At 40.2% G+C, this 20250-nt stretch overlaps 1 protein-coding gene across 2 annotated transcripts in view; it reads right to left on the bottom strand.

Moving 5' to 3' along the window:
- CUBN (cubilin) overlaps positions 1–20250 on the bottom strand; it is a 211110-nt gene that overhangs the window by 153798 nt on the left and 37062 nt on the right. For both annotated transcript variants that reach the window (XM_024106237.3, XM_005282453.3), the window contains exons 18-23: positions 18459–18615; positions 17390–17568; positions 16573–16735; positions 16051–16267; positions 14944–15074; positions 3758–3944 (exon numbers count right to left, since the gene is read on the bottom strand). In XM_024106237.3, coding sequence (XP_023962005.3) covers positions 3758–3944; positions 14944–15074; positions 16051–16267; positions 16573–16735; positions 17390–17568; positions 18459–18615 — 1034 coding nt within the window. The remainder of the gene's footprint in view (positions 1–3757; positions 3945–14943; positions 15075–16050; positions 16268–16572; positions 16736–17389; positions 17569–18458; positions 18616–20250) is intronic.

Raw genomic sequence — 20250 nt, 5'->3', positions numbered from 1 at the left:
CCACTGAAGTCAAATACTTGCGATAACACATTCTGCATAACTCCATTCAAGTCAATGGAGCTATGCAGATTTACACCAGCTAAGGATCTGGACCACTCAAAAACTTCATTATCAATGTTTGCAATGTCTTCATGATGCCATCAGTGTACTGTCACTGAGGGAGAACAGTACCATTGATGTGCAGTGGATTACAATGCTCAACAGAATCAAGGGTAACAATGCACTCAGCTCTACTCTTCGGAGCAGTAACTATTTATAGTGCTTAAATATGTAAGTGCACACAATGCTTTACAAAACATAAAACTGTGCAACATAAGAATGGTCATATGGGGTAAGACTAATGGTCTAACTAGTCCAGTATCCTGTCTCTGACAGAGGCCAGTGCCAGATGCTTCTGGCAGTTGGATGTTTAGGGTCACCAAAGCATGGGGTTGTGTCTCTGACCATCTTGGCTAATAGCCATTGATGGACCTATTTCTCCATGAATTTATCTAATTCTTTATTGAATCCATTTATACTTTTGGCCTTCACAACATTCCATGGCATAGACTTCCACATTTTGACTGTGTGTTGTGTGAAGAAATACTTCCTTTTGTTTGTTTTAAACCTGCTGCTTATTAATTTCATTGGGTGACCCCTTGTTCTTGTGTAATGTAAAGGGGTAAATAATGCATCCCTATTCACTTTCTCCACACCATTCATGGTTTTATAGACCTCTATCATCTGTCCTGAGTCAACTCTTTTCTAAACTGAATAGTCCTAATCTTTTTAATCTCTCCTCATATGGAAGCTGTACCATGTCTGTAATCATTTTCATTGCCTTTCTCTACACCTTTAACAATTCTAATGTAACTTTTTTGAGATGGGGTGACCAGAACTGCACGCAGTATTCAAGGTGCGGGTGTACCATGGATTTATATAGTGTCATTATGACATTTTCTATTTATTATCTATTCCTTTCCTAATGCTTTTTGGACAGCCACTGCATATTGAGCAGATGTTTTCAGAGAACTATCCATGATGACACCAAGATCTCTTTCTTGAGTGGTAACAGCTGAATTAGAACCCATCATTAACATGCATACATGGGCTTGGCATGCATCCCTTTGCATTTATCAACATTGAATTTCATCTGCTGTTTTGTCACCCAGTTTAGTGAGATCCCTTTGTAACTCTTCACAATCAAAGCTTTGAAATTAACCAGCTTGAGTAATTTTGTATGTCTTCATTTTTGCCACCTTATTGTTCACCCCCCCATCTTCCAGATCATTTATGAATATGTTGAACAGCACAGGTCTCAGCACAGATCCTTGTTGGACTCTGGTATTTACCTTTCTCCATTGTGAAAACGGACCCTTTGTTTCCTATCTTTTAACCAATTACTGATTCATGAGAGGACCTTCCCTCTTATCCCATGACAGCTTTCTTTGCTTAAAAGCCTTTAGTGTGGGACCTTGTCAAAGGCTTTCTGAAAGCCGAAGTATATTATATCAACTGGATTACCCTAGTCTACATGGTTGTTGATTCCCTCAAAGAATTCTAATAGATTGGTCAGGCATGATTTCCCTTTACAAAAGCCATGTTGACTCTTCCTCAACATATCACGTTCATCTGTGTCTGATAATTCTGTTGTTTACTATAGTTTCAGCCAATTTGTCTGGTACTGAAGTTAGGCTTACCAGGTTGTAATTGCCAGAATTGCCTCTGGAGCCTTTTTAAAAAAAGTAGGTGTTACATTAGCTACTTTCCAGTCATTTGGTACAGAGTCTGATTCAAATATAGGTTACATACCACAGTTAGTAGTTCTGCAATTTCCTGAGTTCCTGGTAACTTATTACTCTTTAATTTATCAATTTGTTCCAAAATCTCCTCTATTGACACCTCAATCTGGAACAGTTCCTCAGATCTGTCACCTAAAAGGAATGGCTTGGGTGTAGGGATCTCCCCCACATCCTCTGTAGTGAAGACTGATGCAAAGACATCATTTAGCTTCTCTGCAATAGCCATTACAAACATTGAATCTATCTCCCCTTGTAAGTATTCTCACACTTCTTATCAAACTGTCTGTACTGGGCTATCTTGATTATCACTTCAGAAGTTTTTTTTCTCTTACTTAATTGGCCTCCCAGAGTTGGTAAGACAACTCCCACCTGTTCATGCTCTCTGTATGTGTGTATATATATCTCCTCAATATATGTTCCATTCTATATGCATCCGAAGAAGTGGGCTGTAGCCCACGAAAGCTTATGCTCTAATAAATGTGTTAATCTCGAAGGTGCCACGAGTACTCCTGTTCTTTTTGCAGATACAGACTAACATGGCTGCTACTCTGAAACCTGGAATAGCCTCGTTTTCCTTGTGTGCCCCTTTAGCACCTCAGTCATCCAATAGCCCCACAGATTGTTTGGTAGGCTTGCTGCTTCTGATCTACTTAAAAAATTGCTGTTAGTTTTTGTGTCCTTAGCTAGTTCTTCTTCTAATTCTTTCTTGGCCTGCCTTATTATACTTTTACACTTGACTTGCCAGAGTTTATGTTGCTTTCTATTTTCCTCATTAGGATTTCACTTCCAATTTTTAAAAGATGCCTTTTTGACTCTCTCCACCTCTTCTATTCTGCTGTTTAGCATAGCTGGCATTTTTGGGTCATCTTACTGGGTTTTTTTATTTGGGGGCATATGTTAGTTTGTGCCTCTATTACAGTGTTTTAAAAATAGTCTCCATGCAGTTTGCAGGTACACCTCTACCTCGATATAACGCTGTCCTCGGGAGCCAAAAAAACTTACCATGTTATAGGTGAAACCGCATTATATTGAACTTGCTTTGATCCACCAGATTGCGCAGCCCCGCCCCCCTGGAGCACTGCTTTACCGCGTTATATCCAAATTTGTGTTATATCGCGTCATATTGAGGTAGCGGTGTATTTAACCTTTGTGACTGTCCCTTTTAATTTCTGTTTAGCTTCCTCATTTTTGTATAGTCCCTCTTTTTGAAGTTAAATGCTACTGTGGTGGGGTTCTTAAGCATTTTTCCGCCTACACAGATGTTAAATTTAATTACAGCATGGTTGCTATTACCAAGCAGTTCAGCTATATCCAGTTCCTGGACCAGATCCTATGCTCCACTTAGGACAAAATCAAGAATGGCCTCAATCCTTGTGGGTTCCAGGACTAGCTGCTCCATGAAGCAGTCATTTGTGGTGTGAAGAAATTTTACCTCTGCATCCTGTCTTGAGGTGACATATACCCAATATGAAGATAGTTGAAATGAAGCCACTCTAACCTCCCTGTGCATTTCACAGTCACTATCACCGTCTTGGTCAGGTAGTCAGTAGTAGATTCCTACAGCCATATCTTATTGTTCAAGCATGGAATTTCTATCCATAGAGATTCCATTATTCAGTTTGATTCATTTAAGACTTTTTACTTTATCTGCCGCTATGCTTTCTTTCACTTATAGTGCCTCTCCCCAACCAGTACAAAAAGAGATGGTCCTTCTGCTGAGGAGTTGACAAGCCCCACAAGAATCCATTCACTTACCCTGACAGCTGGAATTTATCCAGGGCCATCACAGGTCAGAAACATAAGAATGGAATAGGAAGGAGGGAGCAACAAGGTTTTATTTCTAGTTCACTATCAAACCCTTTCTTGCCAGTTCCAGGTACATTTCAGGCTACAGTTTCTTGTTCAGCCTAAATAGATTCTACTTCCTTCCCTTGGTTGCGATCAGAAATGAGGATAATAGAACTAAATGGGCTTGCCTGATTTCCACATAATCCATTGAACAAAGCTTATTCCCTTCCAAGGTGAAGTTGGTGAAGTGCAGCGCAATCTGTTTGTTGGTTTCCACTCTGATCCTGTATATGCACTCTGTCTGGACAGGATAGTTTCTGGGGTAGTTTGGAGATGTCAGCACACCAGTGGCATCAGTGTATTGATGGGAGCACACTTTTAAAAGAAAGAAGCAGAGCACACAGTGACTTGAAGATACATCAACCACAAAGCTCCATTCCAAAGATGTCTGTTGGTTATGAAACAGTTTAAAGCACATATTTAATTAAAAATAAATATCTATTTCTGACAGACAGGAGACCAAACATCCTGATCTACTCTATATTGTAACTTATCTTGGAAAAATATTATTGATGGAGCTCTCAATTTAAAATAACCCATCAAACCAAAAACAAAATCCAGGATGTATAAGGGATTTATTGTACTTGATTTGACACGTTGATTGTTTAAGTAAAACTTTCTTTAAACAATGTGCATACAAAAGGCAGAGGTGGTGGTAGTATGTGTGGTGTGGGGGAGGGTTAAGATCTTTCTATTTGCTAAACAGGCTTTGATCTAACACTGGGAGACAGGAAAAAAGGACACTGTAATGGCTAGCTTGATGATCTACAGTCAGCACAAGGTGCTGCCTTTGAGTCCTGAACGTCTGAGCAACAGAGGCTTAGAAAGCTACCGCGCATTCACTCCCTGTGTGAAGAGAACAGGAGTACTTGTGGCACCTTAGAGACTAACAAATTTATTAGAGCATAAGCTTTCGTGGGCTACAACCCACTTCTTCGGATGCATATAGAGTGAAACATATATTGAGGAGATATATATACACACATACAGAGAGCATGAACAGGTGGGAGTTTCTTACCAACTCTGAGAGGCCAATTAAGTAGGAGAAAAAAAACTTTTGAAGTGATAATCAAGATAGCTCAGAATCAAACTGAGCTATCTTGATTATCACTTCAAAAGTTTTTTTTCTCCTACTTAATTGGCCTCTCAGAGTTGGTAAGAAACTCCCACCTGTTCATGCTCTCTGTATGTGTGTATATATATCTCCTCAATATATGTTTCACTCTATATGCATCCGAAGAAGTGGGTTGTAGCCCACGAAAGCTTATGCTCTAATAAATTTGTTAGTCTCTAAGGTGCCACAAGTACTCCTGTTCTTTTTGAGGATACAGACTAACACGGCTGCTACTCTGAAACCTGTGTGAAGAGAACATCTCACATTGCTCTCAGGTGGCCTCCATTGGGCTAAATTAGGAGCAATGTTGATTTTCCTTTCTAACATCCTTTTTCTGTTTACCTAAGTCATGAAGGGGCACCTGACTGGTCACATTCTACCTGAAGGAAAGCATAAAATCCCTGATTGCCAGGACCCAGCTGTTCTCTCCAAGATACAGTTCTAGAATGAGTTACATCCATCCCTCCTGGACCAACAAGAGGGCAACCATGACACTGAGCCTTGGCATGAGGTGGAAAATGGGATGGAGAAATGAGGGGATTTGAGAGAACCTCTGCAAAAAGAGAGAGCAAAGGCTCTGCAAAAGTTCAAACTCTTGCTGTAGGACAGAATATAAGAGTAATGGCATACATGATAGATTTCATGGAATGTTTCATATGTAGTCATCATGGTTACACTAATTACAACGTACAGCCTAAGCAGATAGTAGAGTGCAATGACTAACTTTAACCATTTTACCAGGCCTTAACAGACCTCTGAAACCTAGTTGTAACAAGCTACTGCTACAGTTTAATGCCCTATACTTTACATAGTAGTGTAAGAACTGATGCAAGCCACAGGCCCTTAATATAAGGAATATCAGGATCACCATTCTGCTCTTAGGAATTTCATAATTATAACATTTAACTTCTTAAAACCTTTTGAAATGTGCATATTTAGCTTTCTGAAATACTACTTATGTCAAAAGAGAGCAAAAATCCTATTACCAATCTGAGGGATAAAAAGTGAAAAATTCCCTCTGTATATTAATTATCTAGAAAGATTAAATATGCCAAATGTGATCTAACTAATGGTTTCTAAACTGACAGTACAATCCTGAACTCTTGCTTCAATCCAATACTGTGTTAGCCCTCTTTACTCTTCCTGCTGCTATGATTTACTCTGCCAATCTCTCATCAAATGAAAAGCTAACTTATGTGATCAGAAATTTGACATGCACATCTTTTTACATGGCTCACACTCAGTACAAATGAGTTGGGGGCCGCGCCCTACTTCTTCCCCCTTCCTCCAGTGCTTGCGCCGTCATGCAGCTGATTAGCTAATTAGCGCAAGCCTCAGAGGGAGGGGTGAGGAGGAGGAATGCGGCGTGCTTGGGGAAGGGGTGGATCCAGGGTGGGGATCCAATGGGGCGGTGAGGGGGCGGGGCAAGGGTGGGAATTTGGGGAGGGATCCAATGGGGAAATGAGGGGGCAGAGTCGGGGCAGGGGGGGCATGAGCCCCCTCCGCCTGTACACTGGTGGGCAAAATATCAGGACAATTCGTGCCCCAACCGAACATCGGTCGGGATGCAGGACAAACCAGTAAATATCGGGACAGTCCCGATAAAATCGGGATGTCTGGTCACCCTATGCTCAAATGCATGCATGTAATTTTAAGGTCAAGTTTGGTCACCTTCAATGAAATCTCTGGTACTTCATCAGTCCAATGTGCAATACCCTCACAAGTGCTACCAACTTTCATTATTTTATCATGAATCTCATGATATTTGGCATTTTTCTTCAAGCCTCCAATCTTAAAGTCAGCTGATTTTGTGATTTTATAAAGTACGTTTCTAGCCCTCATGTTGTAGATAGAAGCTCAAAAATGTGTATCAAGTGTATCCTAAAGGCTCAAAAACCAAAAGGCAAAAAACCCCCAAGCCCTCAAAATGTTTAGGCCAGTGTCATGATTATTTTTGGGCCTGGCTCATGATTTCTGAGTGCTTGGGACTGGCAATATTGCATATTCTGAGACCATGAATGCCAGGTTCTAGTCTGGAGAGTATTAAAATGGTTACGTTATGACGTAATTTGCAGTGTGAACATTAACCATCCTTTTTAAGAGCAACCACTGCAGTCCCTCAAGGGAGAAGATATTCCAGTTTCCCTGCGTCACTAAAGTTTGCTTCCCTGAAAGGAATCCATTTTCAAACCTGGGTGGCGATCCAAATCAGAAGTTATCTTTTGTTCCACATTTTGCATCAGAACTCAAAGACTGAAGGAGAAACATGACAGATCTTATAGTAACTGTCTCGCCCACGTCAGTCCTCCAGCTACAACTACATAGAGCCAAGAACACATGTAGGATACACTGCTGTAAAGATTATAAAAAGAGCAAATGTGCCAAATGGCCTCACTTACTTACATGTGCATCAGCCAGCTAAACTACTATTGTTCATATTATTCTGGTTTCAACTGAAGAATGGGTACTCATCTTTTGCATCACCTCACTACACAGCATCAAAAAGTCAGATTTTTTTAAAATGAGCTAGCTTCATTTTGCAATACTAATGCGATCAATTAAAATTATTAGGTAAGCAAGCAAGCAAGAGGAACTCTGGACCCTTTGCCAAGTTTCAGAATGGCTGATGCCATGAGGAAATTAATAAAAGACTGGAAAAATATGTATTCCCGTTCATTTTAAATATACTACTCAAGTTCACTAAAGAAAGAAGAAAAGGGTATTTGTCCAGAATGATCACACATCTTTCTTTGCCAGTGTGTGAGGTTTTCAAAACCCATTGAATCTGGTTCTGGTTTCAGTACAACATTAATGTTTGCTCTGCTAGAAAAGGCTGTAAACTACTGCAACCTAATATAACATTGCCAAGATGAATACTAATAAAAAAGTTAGGTTTCGTGTTTTCTTTCTCATGCAGCCATGCACAGCGCAGAAAATTATGTTACTGTCTGTTCCAATAAAGGGATATTCATTGGTTGCCATGATACCTATTAATCCAAAGCAAAACTCAAAGTATTAAATCATCGGTAAAATTGTGATTTTTCTTTTAGTTTGATCTTCCACTGCCAAGAAAGAATACAGATTCCCTAACACTGAGCTACTTATGTCACGTTTAGGCATATTTACAAAAAAGAAAAAGAAGCCACCTCTCTACATGAAGTGTATTCCTCTCCACAGGCAGTAGATAAAGCACATCTGCGCTCAAGAGCCTGCTGCTGGCAGGCATTAAGTGACTTAATTTTTACTAACCACAGCTGAGGATGAGAAGGAGAACAAAGGTCCTTTGTAGAGTGTTTCAATCCCGTTATTCAGAAACACTAGCCACAGCAATTTAAACTGAATCTCCATCCCTCCTTGACTTCTCCATGTATATCTGCCATATACAACATTCAATTCCCATCTTTGCCCGCTCAGCAGGGGAAAAGGTCCATCCCTCTCACCCCGCAATTGGAATTACTGATAATGTCCATTGAAATGTTGTCTTAGAGTTGAATTTACACTATGCTATCAACTAGAAAGTTAGACATACATGTCTACATTTTCTCTTTGGTAATACTTGTGCACCCCTTCTGAAGCCCATGGGTTTCACGAGTCTAGCGGAAAGCAATATTTGACCCAAAAAGTATAGAAAAGAAAAGAATTGGTGCTGGGATTGTTCATGATCATACTCTATAACTACCTTCCAGGTAAGAGGGAAAATGTAAGGAAAGAAATTATTCACAATCTCAGATAATAATAGGAAAGAACGCAATACAATGAAACTAAGGAAGGAAATGTCCATGCTAGAGATGAGGGTGCTGATAGGAGTCTGAAGCCATATTTTCTTTTGATACCAATTCATTTCAGTTTGAATAGCTCACATTTGATGGCAGATGATAAGGCCGGCAGATACAAATTAATCTGACAAAAAGTAATGCCACGCCCTTGCCAGCCTCAGGCTGGATTGTCAGTAGGCGAATGGTTTTCATAAAACACGTATACCAGCACCGCAGTTAAACCAAAGTTAGACTGTCCAGCTACCAACGTTATAATATCCAGCTACCTCCTCCTTTAACTCTGGTCTCTCTGATCACTCAGTGCCATCTTCTCTTAGTCCTACAGAAGCTGAGAAATTTCAAACGATAGTCATAGTCACTCCCATCATTACCCAGATGGGAGGGATGTGGAATATATATGTCAAATATGGAATTTGGGAACAAAATTTCCATCCAGAAAGCAACTGGCACAAAAACATGATAAAAGCTCTTGCTAAGAGCGACTAGCTAAAGCTCCACAAAGGAAAGAATGAAATGTAACCTTCTTTGACTAAAAACAGAACAGGTATTTGTGAATAAATAAAGGATAATTCAATACATATACGGGGCCCAATCCTGTTCCCACTGAAAGCTACGGCTGGATCCTGCAAGGTGCCAAGCCCTCTGTCCCCAGTCAGGATTGAACCCTTTGAGAGTTTGGCCATTGATTTCATTTGGGAGCAAGACCAGGCTCACTGCATGTTGTCTAAATGTGGTTTAGCCAGCAGAGATGGGAAAAGAGGCTGATACTCAGATTCTATCTGTCTGTCTATCTATGCTGATATTTATATAGCCTTCACCACATTCAGAGGTTCTTTTCATTTGGGCCCTAGACTCTAAACTTCTATCCAAATATCAGCTTGTTTCCTATGAGACCATTTCCCTGAAAGTCAAATAGATGACTCAAGTAATATAGTAGAGGGAAAGCCCAGGTTCTGTTGCTAGGGCAAGACAGTTCCAATGAACAAGGTACATGTTTAACAGCTGACTATTACTCAGGTGGTATTTGGCTGGCCAAATAGCACTCATGTTCCTACTATCTGGTATGCTTATCCCCACTAGCTCACAGAGTTCAGGAACTTTCCAGATAGTGTTTCATGCTCCAGGCTACATATTCCAGTGTTCTGTTTGCTTTTTTGACCGGAACTATAACTTATACTGATGATATCAAGGTTCAGTCTGCTGTTATTCTAGGGCCGTGTTATCAGAACTAATAATAAACATATCACAAATAATACATACCAACAAAAACACTCTCCCCTACACTATAAAGATGCAAAAAGGAAGTTTTATTTTACTCGAAAGTGCCCTTTCACTCGTATTTGTTCACTTTTATACGATAACATTGTTCATCTTTTCAATAGCTCAGTCTCTGTAGAATAATTTAAGGCCACTACTCTTCTAGTCTTCCCATTGGAACATCTAATATAAACCAGAACTACTTTGACCTGTTCTGATATTGATTACAATGCAGCTGGCTCCCAAATTGTAGCTGAAAAAGTATGGAAGATACTTGTTGCACAAGAAACATGATTAGAACCACATTTTCTTAACAGGAAAAAAAAAAGTTAGACTTCAAAAAATCCACAGCACTGGTATATATCCTCTTCTTTTCTCAAATATAAGTACATACTGCCCATGCATAATTGGATAGGTATGAAATGAATATCAATCTTAAAGATAGAAGACTTAACATTTGATATAATTTGATGGGAGTGGGTAATTGCATCTGTTAGCTAAATCCCCCTAATTCAGCGTGTGTGTGTGTTTCTTTTACACCAAGGCAGCTTCACAGTTCTTTGTTCTAAGATTAAAAATGAACATCAGCAGCTCAGCATTCATGAGCAAATTTACAGTAATATTTTGTGTGTGCAAAGAACAAAAAAGTATTTTTATAAGGAAACAGATTTTAGTTTCAGTTTTCTAAGGGGTTATTATTAACAGACAGCCAATGTTAGAAGGTTTAGAGAATTGGTTTGGTTCAGATAAACAGCCAAAAGTGTTGATAGTTATCTGATGCTTGTCCATACTTATCCAAACTGTAGTAATTGAGCTGAAAAAACAAATTGTTCTGGAAATTATATTTCCAAGTTTAGGTCAGATTAAACAGAGAGCATTAGCTCTTTTGTGATATTTCTGCATGAAGCCCCAGCTTAAATCAAGACATGTACATAGAAGTGTAATATAAACTGTAGAGGAGATGAGGGAGAACAAGTAGCCATACATGTTCAGACATCCAAAGTGGTTCAGGTATGGTTTCAATTTTTGGTGACGATTTTAGTTAGTTCTTATTTCATCCAACCATGGTCACCATCTCCAGTCATTATAAATGTTAATAGAAAAGGGCTCCCTAGAATGCTGCAACTTCCCTTAGAACTGCCCATCTACCTCTGAATTAGCTTGATTTTTCAAGCTAAGCCCTTGCTACTTCAGCACCACCAGATGAATATTGGTACAGACACACTATGCCCATTATAGAAATTTGCTGCATGCTGCAGCACTCACTAAATCCTGGATGCCCTCTGGGGAAGGAAGAATCCCTGCCCTTTGCAAAAGGACATTTTAAATCTGCCTTTTTGTTTGTAAAAGCTTCTTTGAAACTTGTAGGAGGCTATCATTTATCATCTGGGAGTTCAAACCCTAAGAGTCCATTCCTATTCTCCTCTATAAACTTCAGTTTAAGTTTTCATTTGATGAGGGGTTCTCAAACTTCATTGCACTGCGACCCCCTTCTTACAATAAAAATTATTACACGACCCCAGGAGAGGGGACCGAAGCCTGAGCCCACCTGAGCCCCACTGACCTGGGCAGGATGCAAAACTGAAGCCCAAAGGCTTCAGCCCCAGGCAGGGGCCTGTAACCTGAGTCCCAACACGCAGGGCTGAAATCCTCAGGCTTTGGCCTTGGGTGGTGAGGCTCGGGCTTCGGCTTCAGCCCTGGGCCCCAGAAAGTTCAAGCCAGCGCTGGCGACCCCATTAAAATGGGGTCACGACCCACTTTGGGGTCATGACCAACAGTTTGAGAACTGCTGTATTAGATTATTCTGATTTATATGTAGCCACATTTTCATAAGAGGACAAATAATTGTCTCACTTGATTTTGGTGCACCCACTATGAGACACCGAGGGTTTCATTTTCAGAGGTGCTGTGGACCCACAATCAGAGATGGCAGTTCCTCAGTCTGAAAATCAGGGCCTAAGAATCTCTAGTTGGGAACTCCAAACCAAGACATACCAAATGACTATGAACACTTCTGAAAATGTTGATCTCATTAAGCATCGTCAGTTTGCTTGGCACTGTATAAACATAATAGATGAGATGGTCCCTGCCCCCACGGGTTTATAATCTAAATCAGACATGGAAAGTCAGTTCAGACAATAAAGCACCAGATGAGAGTCCAATCCCCAAAAAAGTGTGGGTTTTATAGATGTTAAAGGGAAAAAGTGACAAGTTTGGTAGTCTTTGTGATGGGAAAAAGATAGAGGAGTCGAATATGAGGCTGTGGCTGTGAGTCTGGGTGATATTGTTACTGTTGTTAATAGTGACACATATGGCCGAGTTTGGGATGAAAGAGAAGAAATCCAGTTTCCTTCTTGTTGAATTTAAGATGGTGGGGGGACATGGAGGTGAAGATGGCAGGCAGATAGTTGAAGATGTGAAACTGGACCGAAGGGCCGAGGTAATTAGGAGATGTTACAGAAGCCACAAGCTCACCAGTAAGTTTGCCCAGGGAGAGAACATAGAATAGAGCTGAGAACAGAAAGTGTCTGAGCACTGATAAATAGCAGGAGCAGCTGCTGAAAGAGCAGTCGGAAAGGGATGAGAAAAACGACGAGAGTTCAGAGTCATGACAAGTAGCTGTTCTGTTCAGAAAATGTTAACGTTATTGCAAAAGGCCATCAGTTAAATGCAACAGTCTGTGAGACAGGGTTGGAGGAGAAAGTCTCATATTAACCTCCAATAGAGTCACTTACACAAAAGCATGTTTGGACGCTGCAAACATATGCCAATAGACTGTTTTCTTTTAACATGCTCATGCTGATAGTCCAGCAGCTGTAGCAGCAGCCTAACAAAATGGAGGGACAGTTTACAATAATAATGTATTGTTTCCAAATAAGAGGAAAGGTTTCATGATTTCTGGGTTAGTAAAAACCCAGAAAGTTTTCATACTCTAAGGTTTTTCTTAGAGAGAGAAAAGCTGTATAAATCTGTTCCAACATTAGTTTCAGACTGATAGTAGGTTCCTAGCTGGGATGTTTCCCATTAAATCTTAATTGCTAATGATTTTTCCTCTCTCCATGCCAGATAACTAACGAATGAATGAAGGCAGCTGAGAAAACTGATCATTTGGAAGTAGACGCTAACTGGTAGTAAAGCAAAAGCAATGGCAGGAAGCAAAATCTCTACCAGACCCCCACACACATTCCCAAGAGATGAAGTAACAGTCAAACTGCCTGAGCTGTAGCTGGGAGAGTGGATATTTTGCTCAGAATCTAAAACAAAGGAGAATGGGCAGCTATTTTTTTTTTTTAAATCAAGACACAATTCTTAAACACACTAACAGCTGTTTTGCTCAGGAACAGTAAACGAGCAGTTACATGCATTATTCTACTATGGGATCTACATTTATGTCAAGTACAGTAGCACATATAGCTACAGAGATGACATCTATGGACTTTTGATATTTATCTCATTAAAAATACAGCACACATACAACACACCCCAACTGAAAACCATCTACCTGGGCACACAGATGACTCATGTGGATACAAATTCTAATTACTATTCCCTTCATTCTTCCACCCCTGCCTCTTCCCACTGTTCGCTACATGCACTCTTGGGTCTTTTCTATTGCCCGTGAGCTCTACAGGGCCCTACTCTGTGTTGCATAGAACTTAGCACAATGGAGCCCCAGCCCTGACTGGGGTCTCCAAACACAACTGTAACAGAAATAATAAAACCACAATAATGGGACTATGCACATGAATCTGCTCCACTGAAAGTGAGTAAAGGTGTCAGAATTGGGACTTTAATGAGGCCTCTGCTTATACCAAACTAATTACTGAAAACAAACACAGAACTAAAACTTGGCAAGAAGAGTTATTGCACTTTTCCTTTTTTAATGCTCTTTGATTAAAATATTTCACTTAAACTAAAACTTTGCACACAGGGGGGCAGCTGCAGACACAGACAGACTATTTCCTTCCTTGCATAAGGGGACCACCCATGGTCGCACAGTACAGTCTGTATCTCACACATTGTCTGGGATCTGCTTCTCCACTGGCTGTAACTGCCCCTGCCTGTTTGGAGGTCTCAAAGCAGCTGAATCTCACTACTTCCTGCTACTCTTGTGCCAGCCACTCCAAACCAGCCCAGCCAAAGGGGCTTTTTGCTAGGATCTTGCTTCAGTGCTAGCAGTAAGAAGGTCGGTTAGCAAGCAAGATCCCCACCTAAATGTGGAGGAACATTTAAAGACTATTGAATGACTGATTTCAGGATCCTACACTCTCACACTTAGTAATAGACAGGCGAGGTGGTGTATCACCAGTGCACACTGAGTCAGCAGGGATATTTAATTTCTAAAACAGAACTGCATTTCAATGGGGCAGGGATTAGCAGTAAAAGGATTAGTAACGAGTGTAGCGTGAGCATATAGCATTTCACCTTGAGGTTGCTGGTTCAAATACAGCTCAGGTCAGTGATAACAAAGTTGCTACCTTCTGAATATTTGTAGGCGACCTCTGAAATGGGCCTGGTGGTTTTAGCACTGTCCAAAGGGTAGACAGACATACACATCACAGAAACCCTGCACACTAACCAGGGCTTTTGGTAATGCTCAAAGGTTGGGAGCAGTCGAGGAATGAAGGGCTTGGAGATTGACTTTGCTCCCCAGAAGGTGGCTACTCTGGAACAGACTTCTCTGGCAGGGCAGTGAGAGGAGGCTTGAACTTCCACTGCCATGCTGCATCTGTTCTATAATTAAATAGAGGACTTCATTCTCCAGGATGTCACTCCAGCACCTGGTACCCTTTTACCTGTGACAAGCACTCCTGTTCCTGTTGTGTTTGCTTGGGACAAAAAAAAAAACCCGCACAGTCAGTTAAATGTCAATGAGACTTCCGTTCCTATGTCACTTCAGAAAATAATATTCTTAACTACCCTCTGCAGTACTGCCATATCAGTGATTACAAAACCACTGGTGTTGCCTAGAGACGTTGCTTTCTGCCTGGCTCATCCTCCCCAGCTAGAAAAAGGCCAGTGAACCAAGCTGTAAATAAAGAAGGGTGGAGGAGACAGCAGGGATTCTGGTAATTAAAAAAACAAAGTGTGTCTTGTTTTTGTAATGTGTGTTTACAATTAAGGCTTGACAGGATTAATCTGCATAACGCACACACTGCTGTATTACCTGTGGAAGCATTCATTGAGATATAATTAGCTGAGAACCCCTCAGAGGCAATATTGTGATTTGTTACAAAGTACAGCATCATTATGTTGCCACTGCTGGTGAGTGATGGTGGAATTGATCTTCCACAATACCTATAAAAAGTCAAAAGAGATACCAGGTATTGAGTACCTATATCAATATTATATAGTATCTAGATTAATAGAAAAGTATTCAATGTTCTCCAGAAGCCTGTAGCTGGGTCATTTTCTGTTGACTTTAGAGGGAGATAGATTGGTCCCCATTGGATTAGTCTTCCAAAAAGACTAGCTAATATGATGAAATAATCTCTATTATAACCCCATATTCACTTGCTCCTTATTTTCCAACTACTGGAAGGATGGCATTTTTCATCTTCTGGCCTCAGACCAAATTTGTATTTGAAATTTTGAACCAAACCAGTTTAGTTGTTCTTGAGTTATGGGAATATAAAAATATGTTACCTTTTGTAAGAAAATAAAAATCTGTAGTGCAATCATTTTATTCACTGATATAAACACACATGAGGAGGCATTGTAAATTGATCAATAAATAATATAAAACTATAAAGTCTAAGATTTAGCCCATGTTATAGCCTAACTTTTTGTTTCTTCAGGTACCCAATTTTCACCTATTCTGCTTCTGCTACTTGGTATTAAAAATTATTTCCTTCCCTGCATCCCAAAGGAAGAAATAATATTAAGAGTGGATTTAAACCTGTTGCCATGACCTTAAAAGACTTACATGAATTTCTATTGCAAGGCAATGGCGGATGTGAAAAACTGCACGAGATTGCCATCCCTTACAGAAAAGTTAATTTCTCACTCAATAGTATCAAATTCAGTTCACATCCCTTCGCTCAATAAAAGACTTAGGAAAAATACTACCCCTCATAAACCTGGCTTTACTACGTTAAATGGAATAATTGTTGCTGTTGGCCTGAATAATACAAATCTTTAGCTGCTTTCAGTAAAATGAACCTATGTTGAACATCTTGATACCAAAGGAACAGATCCGCTGAGGAGCAAAAAGAAAACAGTGACAGCAGCTGTGTAGGTAGGTAGATTAAATAGATTAGATAGGCATATTCACCTTCCAAGCCTTGTCACAGTACCATTGTCATATACTTCAAGATAGTCTCTGGTGCAATTGTAATCAAACTCCAAGTTAAATGATGTGAACGTCAGGCGGATAAGGTGCCTGGGCTGCACTGAGATAGTCCATGCACATTTAACACCATGTGGGTAGATGATTGGATGACCAGGACTTGTAATGGTTCCTTCTGGCCCAGTGAGAGTCTCCCCACATGCTAGAAAGATTTAAAACAACAATGTGTTAACTAAAATAACATTTCCAGAAGATGATACTTACAAAATCAGTTAATTGTTTCTGAAAATTAAAAACATGATTCTTTTTCTTTCATCATCTCTTTCAGAATTTTTGAAAGGATTCTACATTGTTTCTTTCACAAATGAGGTCTCCTGCTTTGTTGTCATACAACTTGACATCCCACTGATTTCAATATGTGGTTTTCCTTTGCTCATCCATTTGAATTGGTGGTACATGAGGACAGAGAGGACCAATAGCCAGAGGGTGAAAGATCTCAACTCTTACCTCTATCTAATGGCCGGTATTCAGCCATGAATCCAAGATTTGTAGCAGAGGAAGCTCTGAATTTGACATAGAGATAATTCCATGTGGACTGAACTGCTGAAGGTATATCTGTGCCACAGTATTTCGCCAAAAGAGGAGAATCTGTGCTGCTGCCATCCCTGACCTGAAAGACAATGTATTCAAAACAGCCCATGAAAACTTGTTTCTATTACTGCTAAGTAGTTATAAAATGTAAATGAATTGACTCAACACACACAGTACAAAATAGTCTTGGAAACAAGTAGGAAGAGCTAAAAGGTTAAAAGCCACCATGGAGAAGACAGTGGATCATCCACCTCATTAAACTATTCAGTAGGTCAGATCCTATCCAACATTAATGTAAATTTGTGGCACCAGCACAGTGGCCTTAAAGCTGCTGTGAAGGGGCAGCTGAGAATTCTTCTGGCATAAAGGAATCAGATGGAGTAAAACTGGCATTCCAGCTGCCTGGAGCTCTTCATCAGTAGGTAGCACATGGGATACAAGGAGTGGAGAATCAGGCCTTATCTATCCAGATATAGTTATGCATCAATGATAGCTCCTATTATAGAAAATATAGATGGAGAAAGGTCATGTTATCAAAGGAGCATTCAAAAGAAGAAGGTTGGCTCATCTAGTGAGTCAGAAAATATTTCATTCGTGCAATGAAATAGGTGTTTATATACCTAGCTACCAATTCAAACACATGTTTGCTTATTGACAGACAGAGGTACATGACAGAGGCGTGCATATGATATTTGTTTGTAATTCACAATAAGTATGTACTAATATTCTTTACCTCCACATAATCTGAATCACAGGTAGTGATATTTCGAATGCCAAAATCGATAAAATTAAGAATCACTGCATTGCCTTCTGGCTGAAAGATGATCCACTCACAGGTCTTCTGATGAGGGAAAGCCCTGGGATAGTATGGGGAACGAATAACACCCTCTCCAGACAATACTCCCCCACAGGCTGCAATGAAAAATTAAGAGTTAGCAGCTGGAAGGAAGGTTTACAAAGAATGTACATTGGGATGTAGATTAAATGTCATTTTGGGGGGAGGAAGAAAATAGCCATTGAAAACACACATTTCCATCTACTATAGATATTTCAGATAGGTTTAGGAGGGGGCTGTTTGTTTAAAAAGTCGCTATTATGTGACTAAACCTAAACCTGCATAACTGAATGTGGAACAGCAGTGAAATCATGTCCATGAAAATGCCAAGTGAAAATACACATTTGTCTCCTTCCCCAAATTTGATTGTATTTGGTTTCACAGACTTGTGCAGAAAGGATAAGGGAAGGGGATAGCACACAATAGGAGACGAGTGGTGGATGTCTCATCCGTTGGTGGTGAGTCTGGGAAAAGGAGTGTTGAAAGTGGACAAATGTACAGGGCAGAAGTAAGGTTATTCATTATCTGCCGTATTTGGTGCTTGTGCTAGTGATGAGGGGGTCTACTGTTGCAGAGAAAAATATACAGCATGTATTTTAAGTTATGTTAAGGGTGCCCACTGTATATGGATAGCCATCCTTGTAAGCATTTCTAGAAATCTAAATCAATAAATGTATTGATAGATGTCTCAGCTTTTCATTTCCTTGCTTTTAAAGTTTTGCCTTAGGAATATTATGGGTAGATCAATCTTAACTGATATATGGCATAATGTTTTTGTTTCAACGATGCAGAACAAGTGAAGAACACGGGGTAGAGCCCTCAGAATAGTGTGATATCATATGTAAAAAATGTGCAGCAAAACCCAAGTACAATGTGGGGAGTTCAGATGGGAATTAAGTCATATACAAATGCTATAAGGTCCCCAGTCTAGAGGTCAGTTCAGTTTTCCAGCCACCAGTTCTCTTACCAACTTCATAAATTGCTCTGAAGCTAGCCCTTTGCACAGAAACATCTGACTTAAATTTGATCCACAGGCTGTTGCTAGAGGAAGTGATTGGAGAATGAAATGTGCTATCACAGAATTTGTTGATGATAGAAGACATTTCAGAGTCACCATCTCGAACCTAATCAGCAAAAATAAAATAAAATAAGTAAGTAATAAAACTGTAACTCGATACTTTTATGCATCCATAACACCAGCATCAATTTTAAACCCTAAATAGCATATCATTTGTTTTGTCATTAAGCTCCAGTAATAAAAAAGTGCTGCTAAGTGTTGTTACAATAATGTAAACAAAAGGGAAGCTCTCTTTTGTGATCATGCCAGGTCAGTATTTGCTTAGGAGACTTCCGAGGCAAACGAAAATACTGTTGATCCAATAGATGGGAGGCTTGTCTGTGAACCAAAGCCTCAACCTGAGGGTAAGCTGTAGGCTGCCCAAAGGGCCATCTTTGGAGAGGTAAAAGCAATGTCCTGACTGTTCATGGTTATTAAATATTTACATGGCATGAAATTCCTGCCTAAAATAGAGGATTTTTTTATTTTATTCTAAGTGAAATGTCTCCCCTAGTTAAAATCACAAATACATTTCCTGCTCTATACACGGAATGTCTATTGACTTCAGTGGGAGTTCTCCACAAGGATTGCCATATGACCACCCAGGCAGAGGCATAACTAATGTGGGGTGCAGTTCTACGTTCCAGTGTCAGTAATAATGGCTATACTGGTGCCATCTCATTATTTTATTTGAAAAGTTCAAGGTGTTAGAATTAAAGTGATGGTACACAACGGTGCACCAGGGAATCACGGTCTGCTTTTAACTCCTGCATTGCCACTAGGCTTGAATCTCATTAATCAACTCACTAATCAAGGCAGAAGTTTATTCCATCGATTGCCTCATGAATTGACAGCAGATTTGAAGACAAAGATTCTGGTGAAAACAAAAGACCATTTTCTCAGCAACACCAGTTCTGTACCTGGAGCAGCTGGGGTTGCTCTAAGTTGCACCTAGTTGCAACAGCCAAGAAGCCATTGCAACCACTGGGGGTGAGGAGGTCTGGAGAAGGATTATGTTACTTGAAATCGTTTGATATGAAAAGATGTTATAGAAAAATGCTAAGTGAAATTGTATGAGGAGGTATGTGCGGGATCAAGACCAAAAGTAACATATGCTGCTTGGTGCACAGAGATTGGACTCCTAGATGGAAGCTCAACCCAGACTGCTCGTTTGGAATTTTGGGAAAATTTGAAGGATTGTCCATTGTCTACTGAGGAAAGAGGAAGCAGGATCACAGAGGGAGTCGGGGAGCTAGACTGTGATCAGGAAGGGAAGTGCTGTTGGACTGTTATAAGATGAGGCTGTCCCTAGTGGAGTAAGAAGTAGATGGGTTACTGAAAGCAATTGTTTGGTATATGTCATGTTTAATCTGGCTAAATAAAAGTGTAGTGGATTTTCAAACCCAGAAGTTGTAGGCATAGTCGTCAGTTGGTGGGTTTGAAGAGATCTACAGAGCCCTCTAATAGTTAAGAAAAGCTGCCAAGATCGCTCAGTATTTCAGGCAAGTGTCCTGGGAGGAAGGTTAGAGGGGTAAAAGGGCTGTAGTAGCGACTCAGAGACAATAGTGTTGAACAGGTCATGATACCAGGGCACAGCAGTACTCGAACCATCCTCAATTTCCCCCCTTCACGTACATACACCATGGGTTAGGAGGAGAATGGGGGATGGCATAGAGCCCTATGCTGGCTTTATATATGGCGA

The sequence above is a fragment of the Chrysemys picta genome, chromosome 2 (genome assembly GCF_011386835.1).
Source record: "Chrysemys picta bellii isolate R12L10 chromosome 2, ASM1138683v2, whole genome shotgun sequence".
In the NCBI taxonomy this organism is placed as follows: Eukaryota; Metazoa; Chordata; order Testudines; family Emydidae; genus Chrysemys; species Chrysemys picta.
The sequence above is the reverse complement of the archived record's forward strand: the minus strand, read 5'-3'. Positions and strand labels throughout refer to the sequence as shown.